Raw genomic sequence first — 25,090 nt, forward strand, 5'->3', positions numbered from 1 at the left:
TTTAAAGGCCAAGGAGGAAAATAATTCATGTAAATAACAAAATAACAAAGTCAGGTAAACGATTTTTTCCCCCTTTTAACATTTCTTTCTAAATAAAACCTATGAAACTTTGTGTCTGGTGAATTTTTGGTTTAAACAAGCGAATTGAAGTTTCTCACGTTGGGAAGAGTACCCAAAGATTTTACTCAAATAAGAGTAGTAATATTTAATAGTAAAAAGTACTGAGTCTTTTACTCATAAGAGGTTTATCAAAACCATCAGGATCATTGTTATATTTTTAATCTCTTCTGAAGCCTCTTCTGTCCGGGTGAAGTCCCACACCGTATTTTAGTTTCTGCCTGAGCTCAACAAACGAGCCGGGATCCGAGCTTCCGCCGGACTCCGCGCCCTGTTTTCCGGGGAGCCGCAGATCCAGCCCTTCAGCACGCTGCTCACTCTTACGTCCCGTCCCTGAGCGGTGAGCTGGCCACGGCACAGATTTCTCCTCTCTGCTCGGATTACTTATCTCTTCTCTAACGAAGCTCTTTCTCGTTTTGTTCCTCCGTGCCCGGTAGATATCGGAGTGTTCCGCAGTGATCTGTTTGGTGCGCAGTAGTGCGCAAAACCTATTGCGAGGCTGTGCCTCCGCGGCAATGGATTGATCTCAGTGTGGTGTTTTTTTTTTTCCTTTTTCTTTTTTTTCTTTTCTTTACGACCTCTGCTTCGACTAAGTTGAGAAAACAGTCTCTAACCTGCGGCTCTCTCCTTCCAGCTGCGCGTTTCACCAGCGGAGCTCGAAAAGTACCGGGATCTGGATGTTTTTGCACATTTTAGGACTTTGAACTTTTTCCTTTTCTTTTTTTTTTTTTAACCCTCCTTGATGTGTTTGCAGGAGGTTTGCCTGGGATTCTAAGGATATATCTATCTCTTGTTTTTTTTTTTTTTTGGAGGGGGGGCTTTTCAACATCTTCTCCGAGGTTTCCTGAAAGCCTGCAGAGATTTATTCGTGAAAAGTGATGGCCGAGCGAGGAGCTCCGGCGCTCCTCTCTCTCCTCTGTCTCACCTTTCTCTTCACGGAGACCACCGCGGCAAAGCATGTCGACAAAGGTAAAAAAAAAAAAAAAAAAACACGTCTCTGAGCTGCAGGCTTCCTCCCCTCCCGCCTCCATTAAGCTCGCTTTACATATAGGTGGGTTTGAGTCTGGGGCAGAACTCGAACGCAGGTAAGGGGGAATATCTCTGCCAAGAAGTCATATAACGTGAGGCTGGGGCGCTCAGGTCAGCGGCTCATTAACTTTGAAAGTAGGCTACTTTTCCATAAGCACGCGCGCCGTTTGATCCCAGACCAGCCCAACGTGCTTTCACGCTCTCCCCTCCTTTTGTCTACTCCTGTCTGTCTCCTGAAAGAACCAGACTGGCGATGGACGATCCAAACACATCTGCAGACATTTGCTTTGTGGACTGAATGAATCAGTGGATGCATGTGTGTGTGTGTGTGTGTGTGTGTGTGTGTGTGAGGCTGAGTGGTCGCAGAAGATGCGTTATATCGATGCACTGATCTGTTTTTTTTTTTTTGTTTGTTTTTTTGGTCAGTTACTATTTTCGTTTTTCTTTGTGTTCGATTTCCATATGGACCTGGATGCGATAGAAAATGTCCTGTGGTAATTTTTTTTTCTTTGTTTTTTTCCGTCAAGATAGTGGAAAATGAGAGATTTCTGCTTTTGATGCACGTGTACGCAACCCATTTTATAAAATTTATATTAAGCTCAAGTAGAGATGCACTGATCCCACTTCTAATTTTCTATCATTTTGGTGATCATGATAAGGTTTTGACTCCGCCTCTCGCCCTGAACGTTAGCTGGAGATGGGCACCAGCATACCTCCCTACCCCACTAGGGACAAGGGTGTTAGAAAATGGATGGATGATTAAGGTTTTGCTCTTGTCTTCACGGCCGTGAAAATCCACGGCATGCGTGGATGCCGTGGATTTTCAGGCATGGGTTAGTATGTTAGCAGTGTGAATACCAGTTGACTAAACACACATCCTTGAGGGACCCCAGTGCCATTGAATTGGACACGTTTCGGTTGTAAGATTTACCTTTACTCGTCTCTTTCACCCCCTTAAAAACTGTCACCATTTATTGTCTGTTTCTTATTAAAACTGCACACATTTTCACTCATGTTTTTTAAAAAAATTTATTTAAAATCACCTTGATAGAAGTTTGGGCTTGGGATAAATGAGGATAATATCATTAAGAAATTGCTGGTTTTTCAACAACAATCACAGGGAAATTAGGCGTTTTGAATCTCTTCTAGATTGATTGGTGTGTCTGTGCTCAAAAGAATCATTTGTGATACATGTCAGATAATCATTTTGCCTCATCAGACCAGCAGAGATATCATTACCCCAGCATCAATACATGCTTAGAAGACAGATAAACACCATGAAACTCTTTGGGTTTTACCAAATATTTTAAAGTGACGTCCTCTCATGTTGTTGTCGTGAAAAATTGTTAGGAACAACGAGTTGGAAGCTTCTCCCAGCGTCTAGATGAACGGGACACTCGCTTAGATACCGTAGTGTACACAATCACACTCCTTATCATCAGCATTTCCTTCCCAATACCAATAGGTCCGCCGATCGCTCGGTGAGAGCAAATTAAGGAAAAATTGTCAGTTTCTGACCTCTGGTCCTTTCATTCTTCCAAGCTGGAAGGTGCAGTCAAGATCAGCAGCATGTGATCTGAAAATTTTGAACATCTCCGACTGTTGTGCAACGTGGCCCAGATTCTCTCTCTTAATTCCTGTGATATGCAAAATAGTTAATGCGTCGTAGTGAGAAGAACTCATCGTTTTTTTCCTCTTTTTTTGTAGTTAAAAGGATGAAAGTAGTGAAAGTGATGGGCCTCTGCTAGCTGTTGGACTGTCTTGCATGTGCAGGCTGATGAAAGACCCTATCCTGAATGAAAAGCGCTCCCTCGGTAGTGGAAGAGATGGCGCGAGAGAGAGAGAGATAGATTGGAGGAAAAAGAAAAAGCTCCTCCTTGGCTTTAGCGGAGTTCAGTACAAAAGAAAGACGAGGGGGTAGGGTTGAAACAGGCTGACTGTCTGGAAAGTAATAAAACCAGGAGATTAAGGGGTGCAGGGAGTTCCTCCGGGAGCTTTGATTGATTCCAGAGAATTGGGCCGGGACCCACACGCAGAGAGTCTCACGTTACTAATTGTGGGGTCCCCCCGCACTCTCTTCTTCTTCTTCGGTCTATTTAAAACACATTTTTTTGAAGTCCTGACTGAAGCCAGAGTTTATCTCTATCAAAGAGGGAAGACCTGTGGCTCTAACTTGAAAAGTTGACTTACTATTTACAAAAAAAAAAAAGTCTCTCTTCCTTCTTTCTTTGACATAAGCCACCAAAGCTGAACCAACCCGCCGCTCTCTTCCCTCCTCTGTGGCTGGTGAGGAGTTGTTTGGATTTTTAAAAAAGCCTTAATAAGTCAGGCTTTTGTAAACAAGTCCCAGTCAGAGGAGACTAAAATCCATTTAGGCACTATCTTATCTCCGTGGCCCTCCTGGGAGGGAGCTGTGTGCTGATTATCTCCCCGTGGACAGTGCAAACAACTCGCTAAAATGTGCAAACATTCGGCAATCCTCCGCTCTTACAGTGCTCTCTCTCTCTCTCTCTCTCTCTGGGGTCTTATCCTCACGGACCACCTCGGATGCAACTCTGCAGAGGCTTTCCAAACATCCACCCTTTTGTTTTCTTTGCTGCATTTTGGGTCTTCCCGGAGGATTTTAGCCTTTAAGAACATAATTTACCACCTTTGTGATGTTGTTTGGCAAGCTCCGGTGGTCCCGCATTCCAGTTTGTGAGAAAGGGAGGGGAGGGGAGAAGGCTGAGAATTTAATTTGTGACCGCAACCTAAAAAAGCATTTCTCTAACCTCTAACTTAATTTTTTTAAGCCCAAAAGGAAGGAATCTTTTGCACATGTTGGTCTCAGCTGTTGAGTTCGGAAAGGGTAAGGGGTGGGGGGTGGCATTATGCAGACTGAGAAACGGTCTCTGTTGGGTAGAGTGTGCTGTTTACTGATCACTTATTTATGGCCTCCAATCGCTCATAATGACCTCTGTCCATGAGGGGATGGATAATTGTGCACTTGGCAAACCGTTCGACTCCTCTGCCTCGCTAATGAAGCTGCCCAGTTTGGATTTGGTGCTCATATCCAACTGCTGGTGCAAGACGGGGAGTGAGGGGGGGATGAGGTTCATCTGGTTGACGCTCTGCGTTTCCTTATAAGTAATGTTTAGGTGAAAACTACTGGCTTTCTTTTCTTCTTTTTTGCCCTTCTACGTCTAGATTAGTGAAGGCTTAAATGAAAGCAGTTACTGAAAGTGTGAAACGGGGATCAATATCTGCAGGGTGGAAGGCTTGACATCTGTTGGTGGGCTGTGCTGGTGGTCGTGTGTGTGCGCGCGCGTGCGTGTGTGTGTGTGTGTGTCAGAAGAGGGGGAGGTCTGCTACGTTCAGCTGACATGGATCTCTGGCGTCTGGATTCGCTTGTATGGTGCTGTAGCTGTTACTTCTGCTGCTGCTAAAACAGAATCAGCCTTTATGGTCATCGTACAGAGGCAAAATTTGTTTCAGTACAAGACAAACAAATGACATTACACGTGGGTAGACGGGTGACCGAGGCTGCAGCCATAGGAGGCGATGCCCTTTCGTTAGCTGAGAATAAACAACATGGGGATGGATTAAAGAAATTTAAAAAAAAATTCACAAAATCAGAGCATATTACACCTGCTTAGTTAGTGCCAATATTTTTTTCAGTAAATATGCTGCTTGCATAGCAGATTCCCAGTATATAATAAGCCTGGCAGGCCACCAGGCTTTATTTGCCTCCCATACCGCCAGGCTTGGCTGGCTTTCTGGGGGAAACCTTTCATACAATATACCTTTTAGTTTCTCTACACTTAAAAAAAAAACAAAAAACGAAGGGTGTGCTATAATTTCCCCACATTAGTAACTATAGCCCCGACTCCATTGTCAAGTCTCCATTGTCCCATCTAGTTGGTGCTCCTGCAAGTACTGCCTTATGTAAATTCTCAGGTTGATCAAAGAGTGCAGTCTATTGACAAGTATTGCTTGTGTGCAATATCCGTATTGTACCTGCAGCATCTTGTTAAAAAGGATTTAAACCTGACGAACATTATGATGGAAAAAGTTTCGGCTATCTTTTTAAAACGTTGATTCCCGTAACCGGCAATGCCTTGTTTAGGGACTTGCTTTAATGCACGATTGAAGATATTCTTATATTCTCTGTTTAACTCTCCCATGGTCTTAGCTTGACGCTAAAGACTAGTGTGGCAAATGTCATGGTCAGACAACGGGGAGCTGGGGGGGCGGGGTTGTCCCGTCAGACTGTCAGTTCCCGGAACCACACAAAAAAAAACATCTTTTAAAAGCATAATAAAAAATTTCTGGCATTCAAATTACCCCGTCTGTTGAGACAGTCTTAATAGACATATAAAGGCTCAAATTATTTGAGCCTATACATGTTTTATACTCTTTAAAAGACTAAAGAAAACAGAAAATTGGCATCCGTCCAAATCGGTGCATTTTCATTTACTATCGTTTCTCAGCAAACAAATCTTTCACACGTTAGCCGTTGGACTGGAAGCTTAATGCTTGTTCATCATGCTGAAAACACACAGTGTCCCTCCTATGAGGCATAGCCAGGTCTAGAGTTGCTGTGATCGCTCATTGAAGGGTTGGGCAACTGAGTGGAGAGAAGCCAGGCTTGTGTTGTGAGCTATCAAAGAGAGACAACGGAAATCTGTTGCTCCTCGACTGAGGCGTCCATCTGTCCCCAAGTCCGCCTACCCAATTCCACCAGTACTTCCGCGGGCATCCCCTGGCACTCCTAAGCCAGCTGGTAGGTTTAATTTCTCCCATAAATCCTGAAGTCCTCAGCTGGTTGTGACCCTAAAATCAGGAGCCCTCCACATTTTCGTTTAAGCTTTGCAGTTGTCTTTCTGGTTTGCAACTTTTAATAATTTTTACATTAGGTCTTCTTCACCTTCTGGTCTGCTAGATACATTCTAACCTGCTTTATTGAGTCACATGTTATGCATCTTTCAAATGCAAAGGAATATTTTCAAGATGTAATCTTCTGTACCCGTAGAGAGCTCACTCTCTCAACACTAAACCTAACCTGTTTAAATTGAATTGCTGCGAAGGGGAGTCCAACCGATGTCTGCCTGCATCCAGGCCATTCTCTTCAGCTCCATTTTTCCTTCTAAGAGCTGAACTTCAAATCCTCTTTGGGGAATCTCCCGCTGATCTTAAGAAGATATCAGAAGCACCCATTTCCTTGCTCTGCTGACAGGATGTCTGCCTGACCTTTTCATGTCCAACCCCCCCCAAAAAACTGTGAAGAGATGTCAGGAGACCAGAGAGCTGTCCGTGCTGAACAGCGTGCGCATTCCTCTGAGGCTTGGTTACCCGCGAGACATTAGAACAGCTGTATCCTTCGCAGGAGACTGAGCTGAAAACATCCCTGTGCCTGATTTTGTAGATGTAAGGATGAAGCGGCCGTGGTGGGCTTGCACTGTCAGAGGCTGTTCTGTTCTGCTCAGGCTTAATGAGCTCTGGAAGAGCATCTTTTATCTACCTCCAGGGTGACACACATGTTGCTCCGATCCAGTGTCCAAATTCCAGTTAGTGATTTAAAATATAAACCAACCTGTGCCCTCTCTTTGGAGACAGGGTTCCCATGCAGTCTGGAAAAGTTTGGAATTTGATTTGAGGAATTTCTAGAGCTGGATGAGACTGAAAGTGGAACATGGGAAATATATTTGTTCCAAAGCTGGAATATCCATCCATCCATGGTCCATTATTAATCTTTTTTTTCGTCCATTTATTATTTGTTTTATCCATCCATTATGTATCTATGTATTTTTTCCATCCATCCATTCTTTGTTTTTTCCTTATCTGTTGTCCATCCATTATTTATCCATCCATGCCTACCTACTTAAAACCTTTTCATAGTAAGAATTTATTTTTCCTAATTTTAAAACAAAATTAAAAAAACATTGGAGAACTTTTATCATTTCTGTCTGGAAAAAAATCTTTAGTTCTGTTGTGAAAAATGCGGCGTACTCCTCTGCAGCCGTAAACTGCTCTCCGTCAGCCCGCAAAGCCTCGCTGTGACGTCGCTGCAGTGCTACAGATGGATATCTGAGATGTCAGTGAGAGCCGTTTCTTTAAAAACGTCCCGAAAAGGATCTGCAAACATACCTCTGCAATCTCTAAGACATCTGGATCAAATCTTCTCTGTTGTGACTAAGCCTTAGCGGCTCGCTTTTCTTCTCCCCCGTTTCTTTTTTAGCGATGAGTGTAAACAGTTTACATAGAAATAATGATTCTCCCGACGTATGAATGCAGTCGCAGCTCTATGCTGGCATGTAAGTGGATGCTGCATGACGAGCGAGCCGTCATCTTCTTCCGAGATACGTCCTGTAATATTTATGTTCTGCTGTGCCGCAGTTTGCTCGTGTTTTCGTAAGCGGCCTGGCGTTGCCCAGTCTTGAGCTCATACGGGGTCAAAGTGCACGTCTTTCCCAGCTACACTGTAGCTGTGGCGAGCTGCAGAGCAAACAACCTGGTGTTTCCTTTTGGCCCTTGCATTCAGGTAAAATCTTCCAGGATTATTTCTCATCTGAGCTGAGCTTGCATACAATCATTTATACGTTAAATGGAAAACGTTTTACTAAGACAATGAGGAGGAGCTCCGTCTTTTTGGCTTAAACTATGCTAAAATGTTGGTTATCCTGCAGAATCTTGCAAAGCCGCACCAATAAACCCCACAGTCCTTAGTTGTAAATTAAGAAAAATTGCTGTTCTTCGAGACACATAATAACCTTCTTTTGCATGCTGGATGTCCAGCACCTTGCAGCTCTCAGACAATAATTTATTCTCTGCTGTGTTTCTGGAGGGCGTCCAAGTTGTGACGAATTTTCCCCAAAAAGTCTCCAGTAGTGGAGAAATAAATGCAACCTGGTTGAAGATGCTTTTTAGTATTTGTCTACTTTGATTATCTGTGAGTGTCAATGAAATCTAGACTGGTTTTAGTAAGTTGATTGTGTAATCTGGTACACACTGTAGATGCGTTACACACTCAGTGGTGTGGTTTAAGGGTTAATTTGAATGATTTTGACTACAAAGCAAATAAAATCATAATCAATTCCTCAGAAATATACATTACTATAGAAGACACAAACATGAGAGAAGGCTTCCAGAGTTTTCTGCCGTTTCACACTTTTCAAGTTTCTAATGTTTAAATGAGCGCCGTTTGAGCAAGAATTGTCAAAATGAGGAAACGTAAATGCTTGAAATACATCTGAGTCTGTATGACTTTAAAAAAAAAAATTTTAATTAAATCGCTAAAATAAATGAACTTTTCAATGATTCCAAATTATTCAAATTCAACCTATGATGTTCCCTCTGTCCTACTTTTAGTCTCTGTTCCTTCAACATTCATGATCTTGTTTGATCACTGTGCTCCACCCGCCTCTTCTGTAAACAGAAGATATCTCGTGCACACACACCAACACACACCATCGGCCTCCGCTGACTCAAAGGAGCTTCTTATTTGCTGAGAGGGTGCGGGGAGCAGCCGGCGACAGAGGGACGACTGTGAGCGCTCCTCGGTTGAGTTCGCTGCCACCGTCTTGAAACCGGCTGAAGGCACTTGGCAGCTTCACGCGTGGCTGAATGGTGTGTGTTTTTTTGTGTGTATATCGATGGGTGTTTTTTTTTTTTTTTTTTTTTTTACAGGCGTGCGCCACCCAAGTGAGGGAGAAACAGTGGCATGCTGACAAAGTTCAGAGCTTGTTCCTCGTCGAATTAACGCCAGCTTCTTACCCTAATGAATGAGTCCTGTGGAGGAACGGCAAAACACTCTGTTATTTCTTCTGGCGAACGGCTTTATTTAGTTTATTTCGTTTCAAAATGACAGATTTCCTTCCAGCTGTGACTTGTAAAGCGCAGCGGTTTGGGTTTTACTAAAGAATTCCGAGTCCTAAAACGCCAAAGGAAAACGTCTTGAGGGAAGTTTGGTGTTTCCCCATTTGAAAACGTCGGAATTCTTTTTTCCTTTTCATTCTGTTCCTCGTTTCTACGATCGCTCTCTTTGTGCTTAAGGATGATCCGCTGTTGATTTCTTTTTTTTTTTCTTGTTTTGAGCAGCTCCAGAACAAATCTGTTTGAAACTGCTAGGTTTTTTTTCTCTCACCAATATTGGCGGACTGTTGGAAACTCGGTTCCTGTGATTTCTGAGCATCAGGCAGGAGCCCCTGAAGTTTTGCAGCAAACTTGGCACGGCGTTTTAAAGCGTCAGCAACCGACGAAGCCTTTTTCTGTCTTCTGTACTTTTCCGTGCTTCTGCCTCTGCTTGTACCGTCCGTCTCCGTTTAAACAGTGGAAGGTTTACAACTCAGACGGTCTTTCTCAAGCCTCGTAGTTTTTATTTAGATTTTCACCTGCTGCTATGGCGACTTTAACCAGTGTTTCAGCTTCAAAATCAACGATTCTTTATGGGTTCTCAGTCAGATAAAGGCCCTCTTGTTTGGAGGAAGCTCCCCTTTGGCAGGGAGGGGGCTGTTCTCCTGACTGCAGTGACTTTGCACCGTGTTTTTGGAGCCAGGCCCTCATCAGCTCTGAGCTCATCCACAGCGAAGCGAGGTCGGCTCAAACTGCGGAAATACGGCCTAAATAAATTGCAATGAAGTAATGGAATTGGCCGCCGCTTTTGATTCTGGTTTCTTGAGCTTTCACAGCTCAGACGCAGCACTTTTTGTGTTAAGTAAGCCATATTCCAGCAGCATGAAGCTCGCCTTGCATCCACAAAGAGAGTATGTCCTGTTCTAAATATTTCAGGCATGACGATGAGCATTAAAGCCTGGTAGAAACGATAATAACATAATTTGCCCATTCATTTCACTTTTCATTTCCTTTGTCTCGTGTGGTGTAAATCTTGTCCTTGACCCTTTCGGGGAGATTATTGTCTACGGAGGAGTCTGTTTTATGGTGTGAGAGAAGTAGGTTGAGCCGGGTTATGAAATTTCAAGAAACGAGTTAAGCATCTAACAGTCTTACACAATCCGTGCAGGGATGAGTGCACATTTTCCACATTATGATCCAGAGTGATTTTGTTCTGAAACGAGTCTGCGATGCCTTTTTGCCGCTTCAGTGTCATGTATCAGGTTTTTATTTCTTTCATTGGTGAAAACTCTAGTTTAGTTTAGTTTTAAAGAAAAATACAGCATTTTTTTTAAACTTAAAAATCCTTCCGATCAAAACCGCGACACATGGATATAGATCACTTTGTTTTATACCTCCATATGGTGGTATTTGTCCCACACTATATTTGAGAACAGGCTGGTTTGAGATTCTCACAACATTATAACCAATGTGCAAATACCACGATTGTACGTTATGACACTATTTACAGAAAAATCTAAATGGCTGCATTGTAATTTTTTACTACTTTAAAAAATAAAGCAATAACTGATACATTTTTGCAAAAATATTGAATACGTTTCCAAGCGGTTAAATTATCTCAGAGACAAGGACATTCTGGGGAGATGCAGAATTATTTCTTTCTGATTATCTATGTTCTTCCTCTCTTTTGAGTTGACAGGGTGAAAACCAGCATATTATCGCCCCCTAGGAGGCTGCATTGAAAACTACATATGTCTAGCTTAAGATAGCATGAGGGTCAAGCTAATTTACTTTTCCGTCAAGTTGATAATGGTAGCTAACTGAAGTTAGCTAGCTAACTTGAGTTAGCTAGCTAACTTTGACTAGCCAGTCTGCACTTGGTTTCTAACAAACACACCACTTATAGCTTAGTAAATGTCCTAAAACATTACCTTAAGAGGAGTGGTAGGAGACACTCCTTCCCATTTCCATACAGCCTGAAATTATTTTCTATAGGGTAGCGAGGCAACTAACTGGCAACGGGCCAGAAAGGTGGAGGAGATTCAGCTCTTTGTTACTTTGAGCTCCATACGTACAGCCAAGGGAAAACTTTAGTCATTCCAGCACTTTCTGTTGCGTTTGACATCCCAGTAAAAGAATCTTTAATGGTACAGCAGATTTTAAACAGTGACCTTTTAAAACCTTTGCTACTAGTAACTCACCCATGCCTAGCCTTCTGTTGCATCATGTTTGCACTTTGCTGTAAACACAGGAGGAATGTAGGGCAGAAAAAAACTCCAGTCTCTCTTTCTGTTATCTCATTAAAAGCACTTTAAGTGGTAATTGCAAACTTTTTGAAATCGTGATACCGGTAACCTGTCCTTGCCTAATATACACAACATATAAAGACTCTTCAAATATTTGCAAACTAGTTTAGTTCCCTAATGACGTGCGCTGCCTACAAAACTGAAAAGGAACAGAGTCATTTGTAAACTGTAATAATACAAGTATTATCAGCACTATGTCTTGAAATATTTGACTTGATTGGTTTGCGCCAGAATCACCGAAAGGCTGCCTAAAGACGGGCTCGTGTGAAAAAAGGACCAAGTTCTCCATCTGTGTCTAAATACAGCCGCGACCTTCTTCTGTAATGGAGGAGGAGGAGAAACGCAGAGGTTAAGCTGACAGAGAGTGAGCAGGTAAGCTCAAAGAGGGGCCGATTTTTTTTATTTATTTTTTTCCAGGTTGACAGGCTGTGATGGGAAGCATCTGCATTTATCCCCTTTTTTCATTCCCTAAGCATGAACCGAGACTCCGCCGCCACCTCCCGTCCCCGCCCCAGCCTTTTGACAGGTCACTCAGCCACGGCGGCGGCGGCAGCGACGCGGCTGCGAAATAGACGGCAGCCAACAGGGAGCACCTGCAGAGAAATAGCAGGCGAGCAGCATTCCATCACAGGACCCCGAGACACAGATGTCATATGAGACACGAGGGAGGTGGATGGAGGGTGAGGGTGGGGGTGTGAGCTGACGGTGGCAGAGGTTTTGGCATAGTGGATCAGTAATGGGGTAGGATAGCAGGCCAGCTGCTACCAACAGATTCCTAATGAGGTTTCCCATCAGGAACACGGGGAGATGAACATTAATGACTACAGTTAAACCTGTCTGTTCATTTATTGGCCCCACTTTCAATCATGCCAGGATGAGCTCCCTGACATGTTTGTCCCCATGTGTAATTGTTTTTTTTTTTTTTTAAATTATTATTATTACTCCAAGCCAGGTTTTACTTGAATAGATTTGTACATAAATCCTTTTCTCTGATTTATTTGTCTATATTTGATCGGTTGATTTAATCGTTTGGCTTGTAAAATTATTTGAATGAACCCAAGGTCACCTCTCTGATGCCGTCACTTTGATCGATGGCGCAAAATATGGAAAATAACCAATTTTGAAATTGTAAACATTTCAGAAGGTCTGCCTTTTGACCTGATAAGTTAAAAGTTAGGAATATAAATTGTTTTATGTTTTTGAAAGGATTGCTTTCTATTAATATTAAATCTAAGGAATTTTGCCTCTGTGGAGAAGCTACAGAGCAACTCATGCTTGGAGTATCAAGGCTCTCTTATTGTCCATTATGATTATTGTTTAATGATGATTTTGCTAATAGCACTTGGCAAAATGTAATGCATGTTTTCTGGTCTCTCAATTTGTGATTGTTGTGTTTCTGGATTTTTATGTTTGTGTTTTTATGATGCAAAGCACCTTGTTGCTGAAATGTGCTGTACTGATACAGTTGATAGATTTTATCTTGAACACAAATATTTATCTTGGGTCTTCTTGGCTAACTTTGTTCCTTCGTGATGTGAACAATCAATACTGTGGCTCCTTTTTCCAAAATAGGGTCTGCTTCAAATTTATTTTACGACTAAGGCACATTCTTCTAGCTGTACAGCACACTCGAAAGTCAGGACAGCAAGATGTCGTGTTTAATGTCAGATCTGAAATTCTATCTTAGACCGTCCGTTGTATTTGCTTTAGATGCAGGTGATCAAATATGGGAAAAATGTCACTCTCAACCGATTTGGTTTTTGTATCATGTTGGAAGACTACAAGGAATTTATCATTTTTGCTGCTTTTTGTAACACAAAACAGTATATATAATTTTTTTGTGTATATTGTGTTCAAACACTAATTAAATAAATTCACAAAGGGAAGTTTTACGGTAACGTGGGCCCCCGGTATTTGTGGGGGGTTGAGGATCAGAGCCACCCAAAAATTAGTAAATACTTCAGAACCCCTCTAAAGATGCTTTTAACTGCCTATCTTAATAGTTCGAGAGGAGGCAGTGCCTCGCCTCTCACGAATAACTAAAAATAAGGCCATGAGAAGTAAAATAGATGACAGCAACAAAGAAAGAAAATCAATTTGTCCATTTCAACATTTTTATTGTCAACATTTCTGAATTTACGCATTGCCTGTTGAAATGCATGAAAGACCAGGGTGAGGCGGTGCAGTGCTGTGCCTCGCCACTGGGGGCGCTGTATCACACAAGTGATTGAAGCAGGCAGGCATTCGGTGCATGCCCATTGGTCTTTATGTTGCCAATGTACTTGTTGTTTATACATTGACGTTCCACAGTCTGTTTGATATATTTGATGAATGTGTGTGACATATTTAGTCTTTCTGATTGTAAATAAATGTGCAGTAAAACACGGCAGGTGAGGCAGAGAGTACTGGGCCTCGCCGATGGTGGACAATGCTGAGCCCCACAGACACAACAAGCAACAGGTGAACCTCTGGTTTACTGAGATATAAACCATCAGACGTGTTCACAGTTCAGTTATGAGCTCAGACCTCAGGCAGAGTGAAAGGTTAAATAATATTCATTCAACTAAGAAGGGCATTTCTAAGAAATGAGACGGGTATTTCTCAGCATTTTAATGTAGATTTTGTTTAGAAAGTGGGATGTTGAAAATGATTTCTAAAACATTTAGTTGGCATTACAGAAATCAAAGCCTTCTTATAATTGCTGTCCAGTTTTGTGTTTGTATTTTGTCAGTTTATCTTGGGTTGTGAGCTCCAATTGTGTTGGAATTGGAAGGTCTTCCTACCATAACCCTAATCTTTAGCTCTCTCCACTGATTCTAGAAGATTCAAGTTAAGAATCAAGCTAGTTAAATGTCCAAAATCGAACATCTAACTTGGTGCCACATTGTGATCTGCAACTTTTCTAATAAGAATTTGACTTCAGGATTTGTGTTTGATTCCCAACTACAAAAAAATAGAAAATGAAAAAAGAAAAGCCCCCTAAATTAGCAGCAGTGCTGTATAATACTCCCCACATGTGACCACGCAGATGTGTAAAAACACTGAAGCCTCTGTGTGTCGCTTTTAAACTCAATTAGCTTTCAGAGGAGCAACATTCCACAGATCAGCGTCTAAGCTAAACCTGATTGTAAACCACCAAAATGCTTCCACATTTAATCAAGATTAGCACAATAAAAGAGATTCGCTGTGCAGAAATCAAGCTTTCAGTTTCATCTCCACTAACAACAGATGAATTGTAGCATTCTTACCAATGCAGAGCCAGGCATGCTGTCTGTGTGAAGGATGGTGACGACTCGTCTAATTCTCTCCCTTAGCAACCGAGAGCGCTACGAGTTGTCGGAACGCAAAAACGTCTTTCTCTGCTTTTATACTTAATTTACCTGGAGTGATCTGAATTAGTCCGGAGTGCATTAGCATGTCATTCAGGCTTTCTGGGCACCTGCTGAACTGCACACACACACACGTGCTGCACTCTATCCAGAAATATTTCCTGCAGTCTGTCTGTGCCATATGGCAAATGATATTGTGGTGAAGTGTAGCAGCTCCAAATGAAAAATCACACAAGATCATTTAATTAAACAGGTGTGAAAGCTGCTTAATGCAGGACACTGCAGCTCGTGTTCAGCTCCAAGCAGCAGTTCTTCCTGCACAAAGATGAGGAGATATATATATATTTTAAATGCGTACTAGCCTGCAGAATTTTACTTTCTCTCAAAAAGGAGATGTCAGGAATGGTCCAGAGTCGTAAAGGATAGCGGTTTTATTAGCCAGAATCAGCCTGTGGGGCACTTTGTTTTTGTAGCAGAGTGAGGTGGGATCTAATAATAAAGCTTTCTAAACCAATCGGCCATGAATTAGCAGAGTCCCTATTTCCTTTGTGTGTTTCCCATCTACCCTCAGATCCCCTTACTGCCGCTGCATTCCCACCCCACCGGGGCAGTGTCTTTATTTACCTCTTATAGGTAAATATAAGAGAATGCCTGTTGACGTATTGGTTCCACCCCGACGCCAGCCACATCAGCAGTTTGTTTCTAATGACAAGAAACACTGGCTAACAGTACAGTATCTCTTACTTCATTTAGTACATTTTTTACAGGCCAGCGGTTGGAGAACATTCCTTGCGTGCTAGACGGAGGTTGAATGCGGATTTTATGGGTTTCTGCTGGTCCCTCACATACATACGCTTGCACGCTGTAGAAGCTTGACCTCCCCCACCCCCCTCATGGGTGAGATCTGAAATACAACTGCTGGTTCTGAAGTCGTAAAAGTTCACTACTGTAGGTACACATGCTTTGGAGGTCCTGGGTGAATTCAGCGCCAGCGTTCGTTCTGTTTATCATCCCGTGGTTTATGTCTCTTCTGATTTACAAGCTCGCTTAATTGCCTCTAAAAGCATCTACTGACATTTTGAGAAAATGAATTTGTGTGTCGTCTTACTCAGGACCTGAGCACGAAGATCAATAGTCATTTCATTTTTGAACGTTTAATATGGAAATGATGCTGAACTTTGGTTGCCATGGAGGCTAAAAGCAGTAAGAGACACTTGTGTCTCTTCAAAATAAAGAGCTTGTTTCTTAATAACCTCAAGAAAGGTCATTTGATCACATGACGTTAAAAAGGGCTGCAACTAACGATTATTGTAATTGATCAATTTATCAATTATTCTGGCTATTAATTGTATAAAAAAAAAACCCGGCACATTCTACAGCTTTCTCATTTAACCACTTAAGCCTTTTTTGTAAAATGACAAACAAAATGTAAATATATTTTGCACAGTCCGAATGTTGGTTTTTGAATCTGTATACTCCAGTTAACAATTAATTGATTACTGAATTATTTGACGACAATTGATTAATCATAATTAATCTGATTAATCGTTTCAGCTCTCAGACCAAGGCTTTTTTTTTTTTTTTAAATTGATGTTTCAAAAAGTGAGTAGATGGACCCTCAGTGCATGCTGCAATCAACCGAATACATTTGTATGAACTGATACTCCTTGTAGTTAGTCGACTATGCATCAGTGATTCTGTAAGCTAGCATTAAAAAATTTGGCACCTCCAGAAAGCTGGTGGCAATTGTAGTGCCATAAAAGCAATGGAGCAAAAATAAAATGCAGGAAGTTGACGAAAAAGAACGAAAATGTCACATCCTCTACCAGTGCAGAATGGTCGACATTGTTTCAATTGTCAAACAGCATTAAATCTTGCGTTTGTGGTTTTGTATTCTGAATGCAAACCCTCATGATTGTAGAATGTTTCGAACTTCACATCCAGAGGCAAATAAACAGAGCATATGAGCCTTGAATGGGCTCAGTCACCCAACAGTTTAGATTTCAGAATATTTTTCATGTGCTTGTGTGAAGGCAATAACCATGCACAGCTGCAAAATGTTTAACATTACAAATAATCACGCATCTCAGGAACCAGCACCGACTGTATGACTCACTCTGGTTGTTTACTCTGGGCAAAAGAGACACTTTGAGACAATTAGTGTGAAAAATATACACACCAGTTGAACCTGTCAAAATGGGACTTGTAATTGGGTTCAGAGGTCATCGCTTAGATGTCAAGATGCAATATGCCGGTCAAGGAAAATTTGATGAGTAAATCAAATATAAAATTGTGAGATGGAAATTATTTACAAGAGTACATTGAAGGTGTGAGTACAGATGAAATCGTGGGAAAGCAAAAAGAGTCCCCTAAAAGTTCTAATCAAAAATATTAAGAAATGAGAATTGAATACAATATTTTTTAGAAAGTAAATTGGTAACATTTTCTCACTCTAATCCAAAATACCTTCATTTGTTAGAGGAAATTGATTGCAGCAGTGCACAGCAACAAATGGGGGAAGAGGAGGACTGTGCTGCATACAGGTGAATGGAAATGTTGATCCCTCTGTCGTTTTTCCCCCCATCTCAATAAAATACTGTACACAATAGAAGCAGTACTATGTAACTTTGTGACACCTTTTGGTAACTAAGATTTGAACATGTTTTATACGTCGATACCAGAAACTGACCAAAGATTAGTTATGATGTTCCTCATTTTCAAACTAATAATAAACACTAGCCGTGTTTCCATCAATGTATTATTGATGCGCATTTTGAAGATCAGGTTGATGGAAACTGCAACTATTTTGCGACATTTTAAAAGTTGGCAAAATAATTTGCAGGCCGATTGGATGGAAACATAGCTGGTGCGGAGATTTAGGCAAAATCCGTACGACTTTAAATGGCACAATTCACAAATGAAAATGTGACATTAGCTGATCATATAATTGGCCAATTTGACATTTCCAAAATAAGTTTGCATAAAAAATTACAGCAATTTCTGAAAAACAATTTTTTGATCAAGTTTTTGATCAATCAAAACTAGGATGAAGTGGCTTGTTTTGGGGGGCCTTATCAAAATTTGTTTATTTTGCAAAACTGCAATGGAAATACTTTTTTCCTCATCACACGAGTCACATGATCAACAACCAGTTGCTGCCACGGGCAAACCACAAAGAAGACAACAGGAAGTAGTTGGAGGATCATATCATAGCAGGTTTTATTACTTTATTACTGACTTGTTGTATGAATAAACTTAGTAACCTGTGATTTTAATTGTTTCTCCTATTGAATAGAAACATCACATTTGCAAAATTGTGTTTTTTCAACATCAGTGGAAAATTGACAAAGTTTTGTGCACATTTGTAATAGAAATACAGCTATTGACCTGATTGGGTTGTAGGTTTTTCTTGTAGATTTTGGTCAGGTTATAGTTCATCACCTGTTAGTTAACTGACCTTTTAGGCAAATGTTTGTACTTCATTTGACCAAGCCACCTATCAAGTGTTTCAGCCACTTTTACTAAATTAACTTCTTGTATTTCAATACTGTTTTGTGTTAACAGAGACATCCTAAATTTAAGTATTCAATGTTATTGTACTTTAAAGTTCTGGTTTTGCGCCCTCTCTTTTCCACTGTGCATTTTACATAAACAACTCATCTAGAAAATGCACTCATAAAAGACTAGCTCAGCTAAGTAATATTTAGGATGAGTTTTGGGTTAAAATTGTATTGGTTTGATTTTATGAGAGAGTTTTGGTATCAAATTACAAAAGATACTCCATCAAACTATGCTTCTCTGTTACCGCAGAGAGCAACCTTGTTTTTAAATGGAGTTATAATATATCATTGAACATATTTAAATTCATTTCAGTTGAAGAAAGGAAAAAAAAAGTAATATTTCCTTCCATAGGTACTTAATTAACACAGAGTATCCATGTGTTGTGGGTTTGCTGGTCAGCACGTCTGCTGTCTGTGTAGATAAGATTTCCTGAGGGGAAACAATTGTGTGAAATGCAGGAAGCCATTAGGAAAGCAGGGACTCGTGTCTCTCCCTGCTGAGTAAATAGTGTCTGGGCCTCACCCCATTTCATCCACTTTTGAATGAGCCCAGCACTTGTAACAATAAAGGCAGGAAATGAACTGTACTCACACAGAAGCATGCAGGATGCTCATTGTCTTCCTAATTGACCAAACTAGGTTGAGGTAATAAAAACAGAGACCCCCCCCCCCCCCCCCCCCTCCTCTCCCTCTGGGTTTGACCAAAATAACTCAAAGATCGGTCAAAGATCGGCTAACGAGATGGGGCTTTTTGGGTTTTTTCCCCTTTCGCATAATTTTGGATTTTGTTGAGCTTGTTGCGGTCTGACCCAGTTTGGGTAAAATACATTTTTGTAGTTTGGGCCAAACAACATTGCAAGTGTGTCATGGAAAGAATTGGTGTAAGAAGGGGAAAAAGAAACGTGTCACCCAGAGGCAGATTATGTTGGGAGCAGTCCTCACACTTAGCCGACCTGTTTCAGGATTTTTCACTGTGACGCTGTCTCGGTTTTCTCTGGCGTTCGGACTCGGAGCCAGACGCTGTTGCCCGAGCTGTCACCCGAGAAGGCCTCCAAGGGAAAGCTGCTCTGTCCTTGAGTTGAGCCTATTGCAGTTTGGTAATGTACTGCGGATTGAGGTTATAGATATTAACCAGCCTGACCTTTTCAAGCTAAATTCAAAGTTCCCCTTAAGCTATCGTCTCTTTTTTATTCTCTTCTTTACGTGCTAACACTCAGAGGAACTACTTTCGAAATGGTCACTTTGACTTCCTTGCTCGGTGCAGGATCAGTAATTATCTGGTCCACATTTAGGACTCGGTGGTGTAATTGATATTTGTTTTAGCCCCACCAGATTAAGTGACAGCTAAGCAGGTTAGCACTGAGGATTTTCCCCAGATTAATTCTGAGTCCAATCTGAGTTGTCTGGCCACGCTCCCTGTAACGTCCCCAGCGTCCGGCCGCTTTACCTGGGATTTGCTAGCATATGAAAGGGAAATGAGATCAGAGGTGATGATAAATCCCACCATAAAGCCTCTCCCTCGAGAAAATTAGATGCACGGATGGCATTGTCATTCACCAGCTGCTCATGTCCTCATTCCCCTTAAATTGATTTCGGCTGTTCAGGTGATAAGAGAACAAACAGTCCTTCAGATTCGGGTCAGTTCGGGTATCTTTCTTCCTGCTCCAATGGCTTTATTGACTTTTTGGAATATTTATTACAACTTTGTAGTGAATGTTGTGGTCACCAGAGAAATTGTCCTAGTTTAAGTTGTGGAGTGTCAAGGCAGGCATGCAACCCCCCTATCCACCAGATGGTATGAATGGACGGAGGTCATTTCTCTTCTCTGCCCTAACAGACCTTAACTATTGTGGCTGTTTTGTATTAAAACTTTTTCAAAAATGGTTGGTCTACCACAGGAGGTGTATTGCCCCCATACATCAACTCCTGCCCCCCCAGGCAGTTCTGTACACACTTTGACATCCAACAATTTAATTCTTCTGTAAGGTCATTGGGTTATATGACTACAAAACACATTTACCCAAGGGAGATCCCCTAGGTCACATTTTGGTTTGATCAGGGGTCCATCATGCTTTATTATTGTCAGCTAGGCCCAAAGGGGCATCTGAACCAAAATACACAGTAAATATAATGTAACACAGATATTAGATAACAATATGCAATTGCCATAAACTGTTAGATTTGTAACTTTTATGACCATGTAGGTTAATAATTCATGAAAAAAAACTTTTCTGCAATAAAAACTAAACCTATGCAAAGTAGTTTAAGTACCTAAGTAAGAAATAGTTTGTTTGCGAGTATAAAAGGCATGTAGGAAGGGATGAAATGTGATGTATTGATATGAGAAATGTGGTTTCGAAGAGCCAATCTGACCTGAAGCTGGAAATCGGTATGAAATGTTCTGCTGTAAAATCCACCGTTTTATAATTGCCAAGGGGCGTAAAAAATGAGCAGCACAAAATCTCAAATGAATTATTGTACTTTCCACCTATTGCATTTGCATTGTGTTGCCTATTCACATCGTCTCCATTGACCGGTTCCCCCCAACATCCCAGCAGATTCCGGAGCAACTAATTTAGAGGCTGGTAAGTGATTTCACATCTGTCGTTTATAGGACCCCAGCGAGCCACAACCGATCCACCCCCTCTCCCGTCCGTTGCCGTCCATGCCTGTGGCGTTGACGCTGGTTTTTGAATTTCAATCAGCCCTGGTTGTGTTGCAGTGTTTGCTTGAAGGGGGGTATGGGTGGAGTCGAGTGTTAGTAGCAGTAAATGGTTGTGAATGTCAATCAAATATTCAGCATGACCAATTGGGAGGGGGCTCGTTTGGGGTGCTCTCAAAGGGGCAGTGGGTTTTAAGTGCTGCCCGCGGGGCGAACCCTGCCCTTCTCTCCCCACCCACTGCCACCTCTCCCCTCGTCATCTTCCTCACAATGTGAACACAGGAGGTACAATCAATAACTGCCTTACCCTCTTTCTCCTTCCACCACCCAACCCCCTATACCTCCCCCGCCTTCAACACCTTCTCTGGTCAGACACTCCCTGCTCTCCATTAATCAACACGGTGTTTGATGTTGGCTTCATCACTCTCTGTCAGCCCCCTCAACACCATGGTGTGTGTAATTGTGTTAGATTTGTCACGGTTGTGTAGTGATTTGGCCTGCCCCCGCTGGCTTTGGGCCAAAGAGCTTTATTTTGTTTGTCTGGAACCCTGACATTAGTTTATGTGGCTGTTGTTTGGTTTAATGGCTTCTCTGTGTACCATAAGCACATTAAGTCCTTTATTAACACTAGCTTTCTTTGCAAGATTTCAATCATTCTCAACATCCTTCTCTAGTTACGAGGCAGTGAAGCATGCAGTCGGTGATCTTTAAATCTCAAATCCCAGTGCAGCTCATTTGTAGGGGATGACTGAAGGTGATGGACGCCCTGAAATTTCACAGAGGTGCTCAGTGTGAGCCTGACCAGATTTTAATGGGGTTTAATCTTCCAACCAATCTGTTGTCTGCTTGAGCTAATGTCTTCATAAAACAGATCAGTGTCTAAGAAAAGTATCTACATGATATTTCGAACAAACACAAAAATTCTTAAAAATGATCAATTATCCTAATTATCCTAAAACTAGATGTATGTTGCTTAACCTCCTTTATGCAGGACCAGGTTACATGGCCCCACATGTAGAGTTCTTTGGGGCCAAACAAACTACATTGTTTGGCCCCCAGTTTGGACACAGATTGTGTTAAAACTGCTCAGTTTTATATATACAGTGGACCCTCACTTCTCCGCGGTTCAGTGCTTTTCACTGGAACTTGACTAAATCCAATTTATTTTCATGGAAAATGTGCCTGCTGACATTTTTTTTCCTAAAGCATAACTGAAATATCATCAATTTCCAAAAATAATGACCCAAGTAATTTTTTGGCAAAAGTGATTTTGGAAAAAAATAAATAACTAAACAAATCACCTCTCATTTGATAACAAATGATTCATTTTTGGTGAAAAATGACATAGGCCACTATTTTAGGAAGGTGACAAAAGAGCATGCAGCTTGAGAAATACCTAGGTGCAATGTTACTTGACGTGCTATTAGCTATGTTACCAAAGCAGCCAATCCAGTAACGTCATACATCCGCCTTTGGGCTGACTGGCCGTCAACCCAAAGGCCTACTGGCCGACGAGGAAGACTGGGGATGCTAGTTCCTCCGGCTGTGCCAAGACGGTTTCCGCTGTGCATATTAATTCAGATTGTTTTAACTATTTAAAATGACAGATGTAAGCATTTTCAGAGGTGGTTTCAAGTATTCGTGAACTTGTCATCGGTGGGTGTGGTCCCCTATTCTATGAATGCTAACTGCATACTTAAAAAAAAGCCTGAAGTGACCAAAATGTTCTCAGACTATTTTTTTTTTGGTGTTTGGTCAAGTCTTGGCTTTAGCTTTTCATTGCATCTCTAATTTACAAATAAAGCTTCTAATTATACTTACTTTGCACTCAGTAGATGGAATATGAAGTTATCTGCCTATTCAAACAGATTCTACATAGGGACAGGGTTCCCATTATACCATACAGCCATGCTTATGCAAATAAATTGAATATTTCTAGTGTTGAAGGTGACGGGTAAAAACAACATCCTGTTGTGTCCAACCTGAATGATGGGACAGTCTTGATTTCTAGACATTGTCCTCAATGATTTTTGAGCCATTTGCTTTAATTAGCACTACATATCTACGCTACACAAGAGAATTCATTTTCACATTAAATATTAGCACGTGTGTATTGCGTTTGCTGAAAAGGTTTGGTTCACACCTTTAGTGAATATAACATGTTTCAGTTGTTGGATGTAATTATTAATGTAATAATCTGGAGACTGCGAGTGTTTACACACTGGATTTGGCTTGATTGCCAACGTTTCGTGCGAAGCCCTTGGCTTTGTTGATCTTCGTCTCGTCTAATCCTCTCATCAAACATCCTCCTTCAGCTAATGCTGCAGTTTCTTCTCGGGTTTTTCTGTGAAACGGGAGATCCTCTCTGGCCAATCCACACCCTGTTTTTCAGATGGAGTGGGTGGGCAGTGTGGAAGGAATAAGACAAAAAAAAGGGTGGGGGGTAAAAAGGAGGCACGCGGATGTGCTGTGGTGGTGCAGGGGTTAAGCACAACCTACATAAGGAGGCCTTAGTCCTCGACGCGGCTGTCGCAGGTTCGATTCCCGGCCTGACGACCTTTGCCGCATGTCTTCCCCCTTCACTCATTACACACTTTCCTGTCAATTAACTATCAAATAAAGGCCACTAGAGCCAATAAAAAACCTTTAAAAAAAAAAAAAAAGGAGGCACGCACTGGAGAATAGGGAACAGAGGAAACATTTTAAAGGCAAAATGAGAGAATCCGTCCTTGTCGATTATACACGCACTGCAACCTTGACGGCCACATTAGATCTCTTTCTCCGTACACCAAACTTCCATTAATAATGGATACATCTTTCAAAGCTCGTCTGCTCTTTCCTCCCCTCCCCCTGGATTTACCCCTAGAGGCGTCTACCCCCTCGTCCCCCACACAAGCCCCCCCCCCTTTTTTGCCTATTCCTCCTACCTCCATCCTGTCCCAGTCCTCCACCCAATCCCCCCAAACAATAAAAAACACACACACACTCTGTTTCAGCCGTGCGGCTGCTAGCCAGGAGCTATGGCAGGTGTGCATACATCATTATGGTGATGGCCACACAGCCTGTAGCCCCCTAACAGTCATCATCGGAGAGATGCACCCACCTGCCTGCCCAAACGGAGCAGCTGAAAGTGTTGTGGTTGTGCAGCTCTTGGTCTCATCTTGGTTTAGATTTTGTTGTGTTTCTCCTGACGGAGAGCTACCGATGATGACAGATGAATGACACATACTTTCAGTGGAGACATTGAGAGTAAACAGAGTGCAAACAAGCTATTGTTGACGCTCATCTGCATGCACAGAGGGGGAAAAGTCTTGTTTTATTAATATTAATTCATGTTTGCTTGTCACTTCAGCATTGCAAGCTTGATTTGATGCCTAAATACTAACTTCACAGACTTTAACTCTGTAATGCATTCGCCTCAGACTTCAGTGTGAGGGGGAAATACTGTAATAAATATCCAAAGATTTCACCCAGCTAGAAATGTGCTGTATTAATTATGGACATAATAAATAAGGATTTATAGAAAATTTTCAGCATTTTGTTGTTTAGCAAACATTGTTTAGCAGATGTATCTTAGAATATTAGAGATTCAGATTTCCCTAGCCAGTTGATTTCCGTTTTTCTTTTTATGCCTGACCTGCAGATTCCAGTAAATTTTTTTCCTCAGGAATATAACTCAGTAAGAGGAAACATGTGCTGCAAGTTGTTAAAGGTAGTAATTCATCCTAATCTGACAGAAATTGTGACAGAATTACAATACTATTCTCATTCATTCATCAAAGGATTTGCTCTTAAAATGTTTTCATTAGTAAATTTACAGTCACCTCAAAGTATGGTTGATACATTTATTAGGCCCGTAACAAATTTTGCTTGACAATAAATTTCCCTAGATGTTATTGTGATAAGCGATAATATTGTGTCTTGAGACTGTTTTCCAGTAATATAATAATAATAATGGCATAATAATACAAGAATACATTCTCAAAGATCAATACACTTTAAATTCTAATCAACATTTAACACTGGAACTGGGAGACATTTTGAATATCCAAAATAAATAAACAAAACAACAGAGACAACAAATAAAATGATAAATATCTTTTAAAATAAATTTAACTTCAAAAAAAGGGGTTAGTTGTGACCACTGCACCAAACTGAAGACTTTTTTTCATCTAATTTGTGGTAGAAAGAGAGAAGAGAGAAATATAAATCACGCAAATAGAAATTATTTTACTATTAATTATATTTTTGTGCGAC

The 25,090-nt window shown here is 41.3% G+C and overlaps 1 protein-coding gene across 14 annotated transcripts in view; it reads left to right on the top strand.

Moving 5' to 3' along the window:
* Positions 1 to 398: 398 nt before the first annotated feature.
* Positions 399 to 25,090, top strand: part of neo1a (neogenin 1a) — a 209,005-nt gene continuing 184,313 nt past the window's right edge. For 7 of the 14 annotated variants that reach the window (XM_032560376.1, XM_032560369.1, XM_032560370.1 and 4 more), the window contains exon 1: positions 400 to 1,086. In XM_032560376.1, coding sequence (XP_032416267.1) covers positions 996 to 1,086 — 91 coding nt within the window. In that variant the 5' untranslated portion in view covers positions 400 to 995. Of the gene's footprint in view, positions 1,087 to 25,090 lie in introns of all 14 variants that reach the window. The other 7 variants (XM_032560373.1, XM_032560378.1, XM_032560382.1 and 4 more) reach the window with 3 other exon arrangements.

The sequence above is a fragment of the Xiphophorus hellerii genome, chromosome 4 (genome assembly GCF_003331165.1).
Source record: "Xiphophorus hellerii strain 12219 chromosome 4, Xiphophorus_hellerii-4.1, whole genome shotgun sequence".
Taxonomy (NCBI): domain Eukaryota; kingdom Metazoa; phylum Chordata; class Actinopteri; order Cyprinodontiformes; family Poeciliidae; genus Xiphophorus; species Xiphophorus hellerii.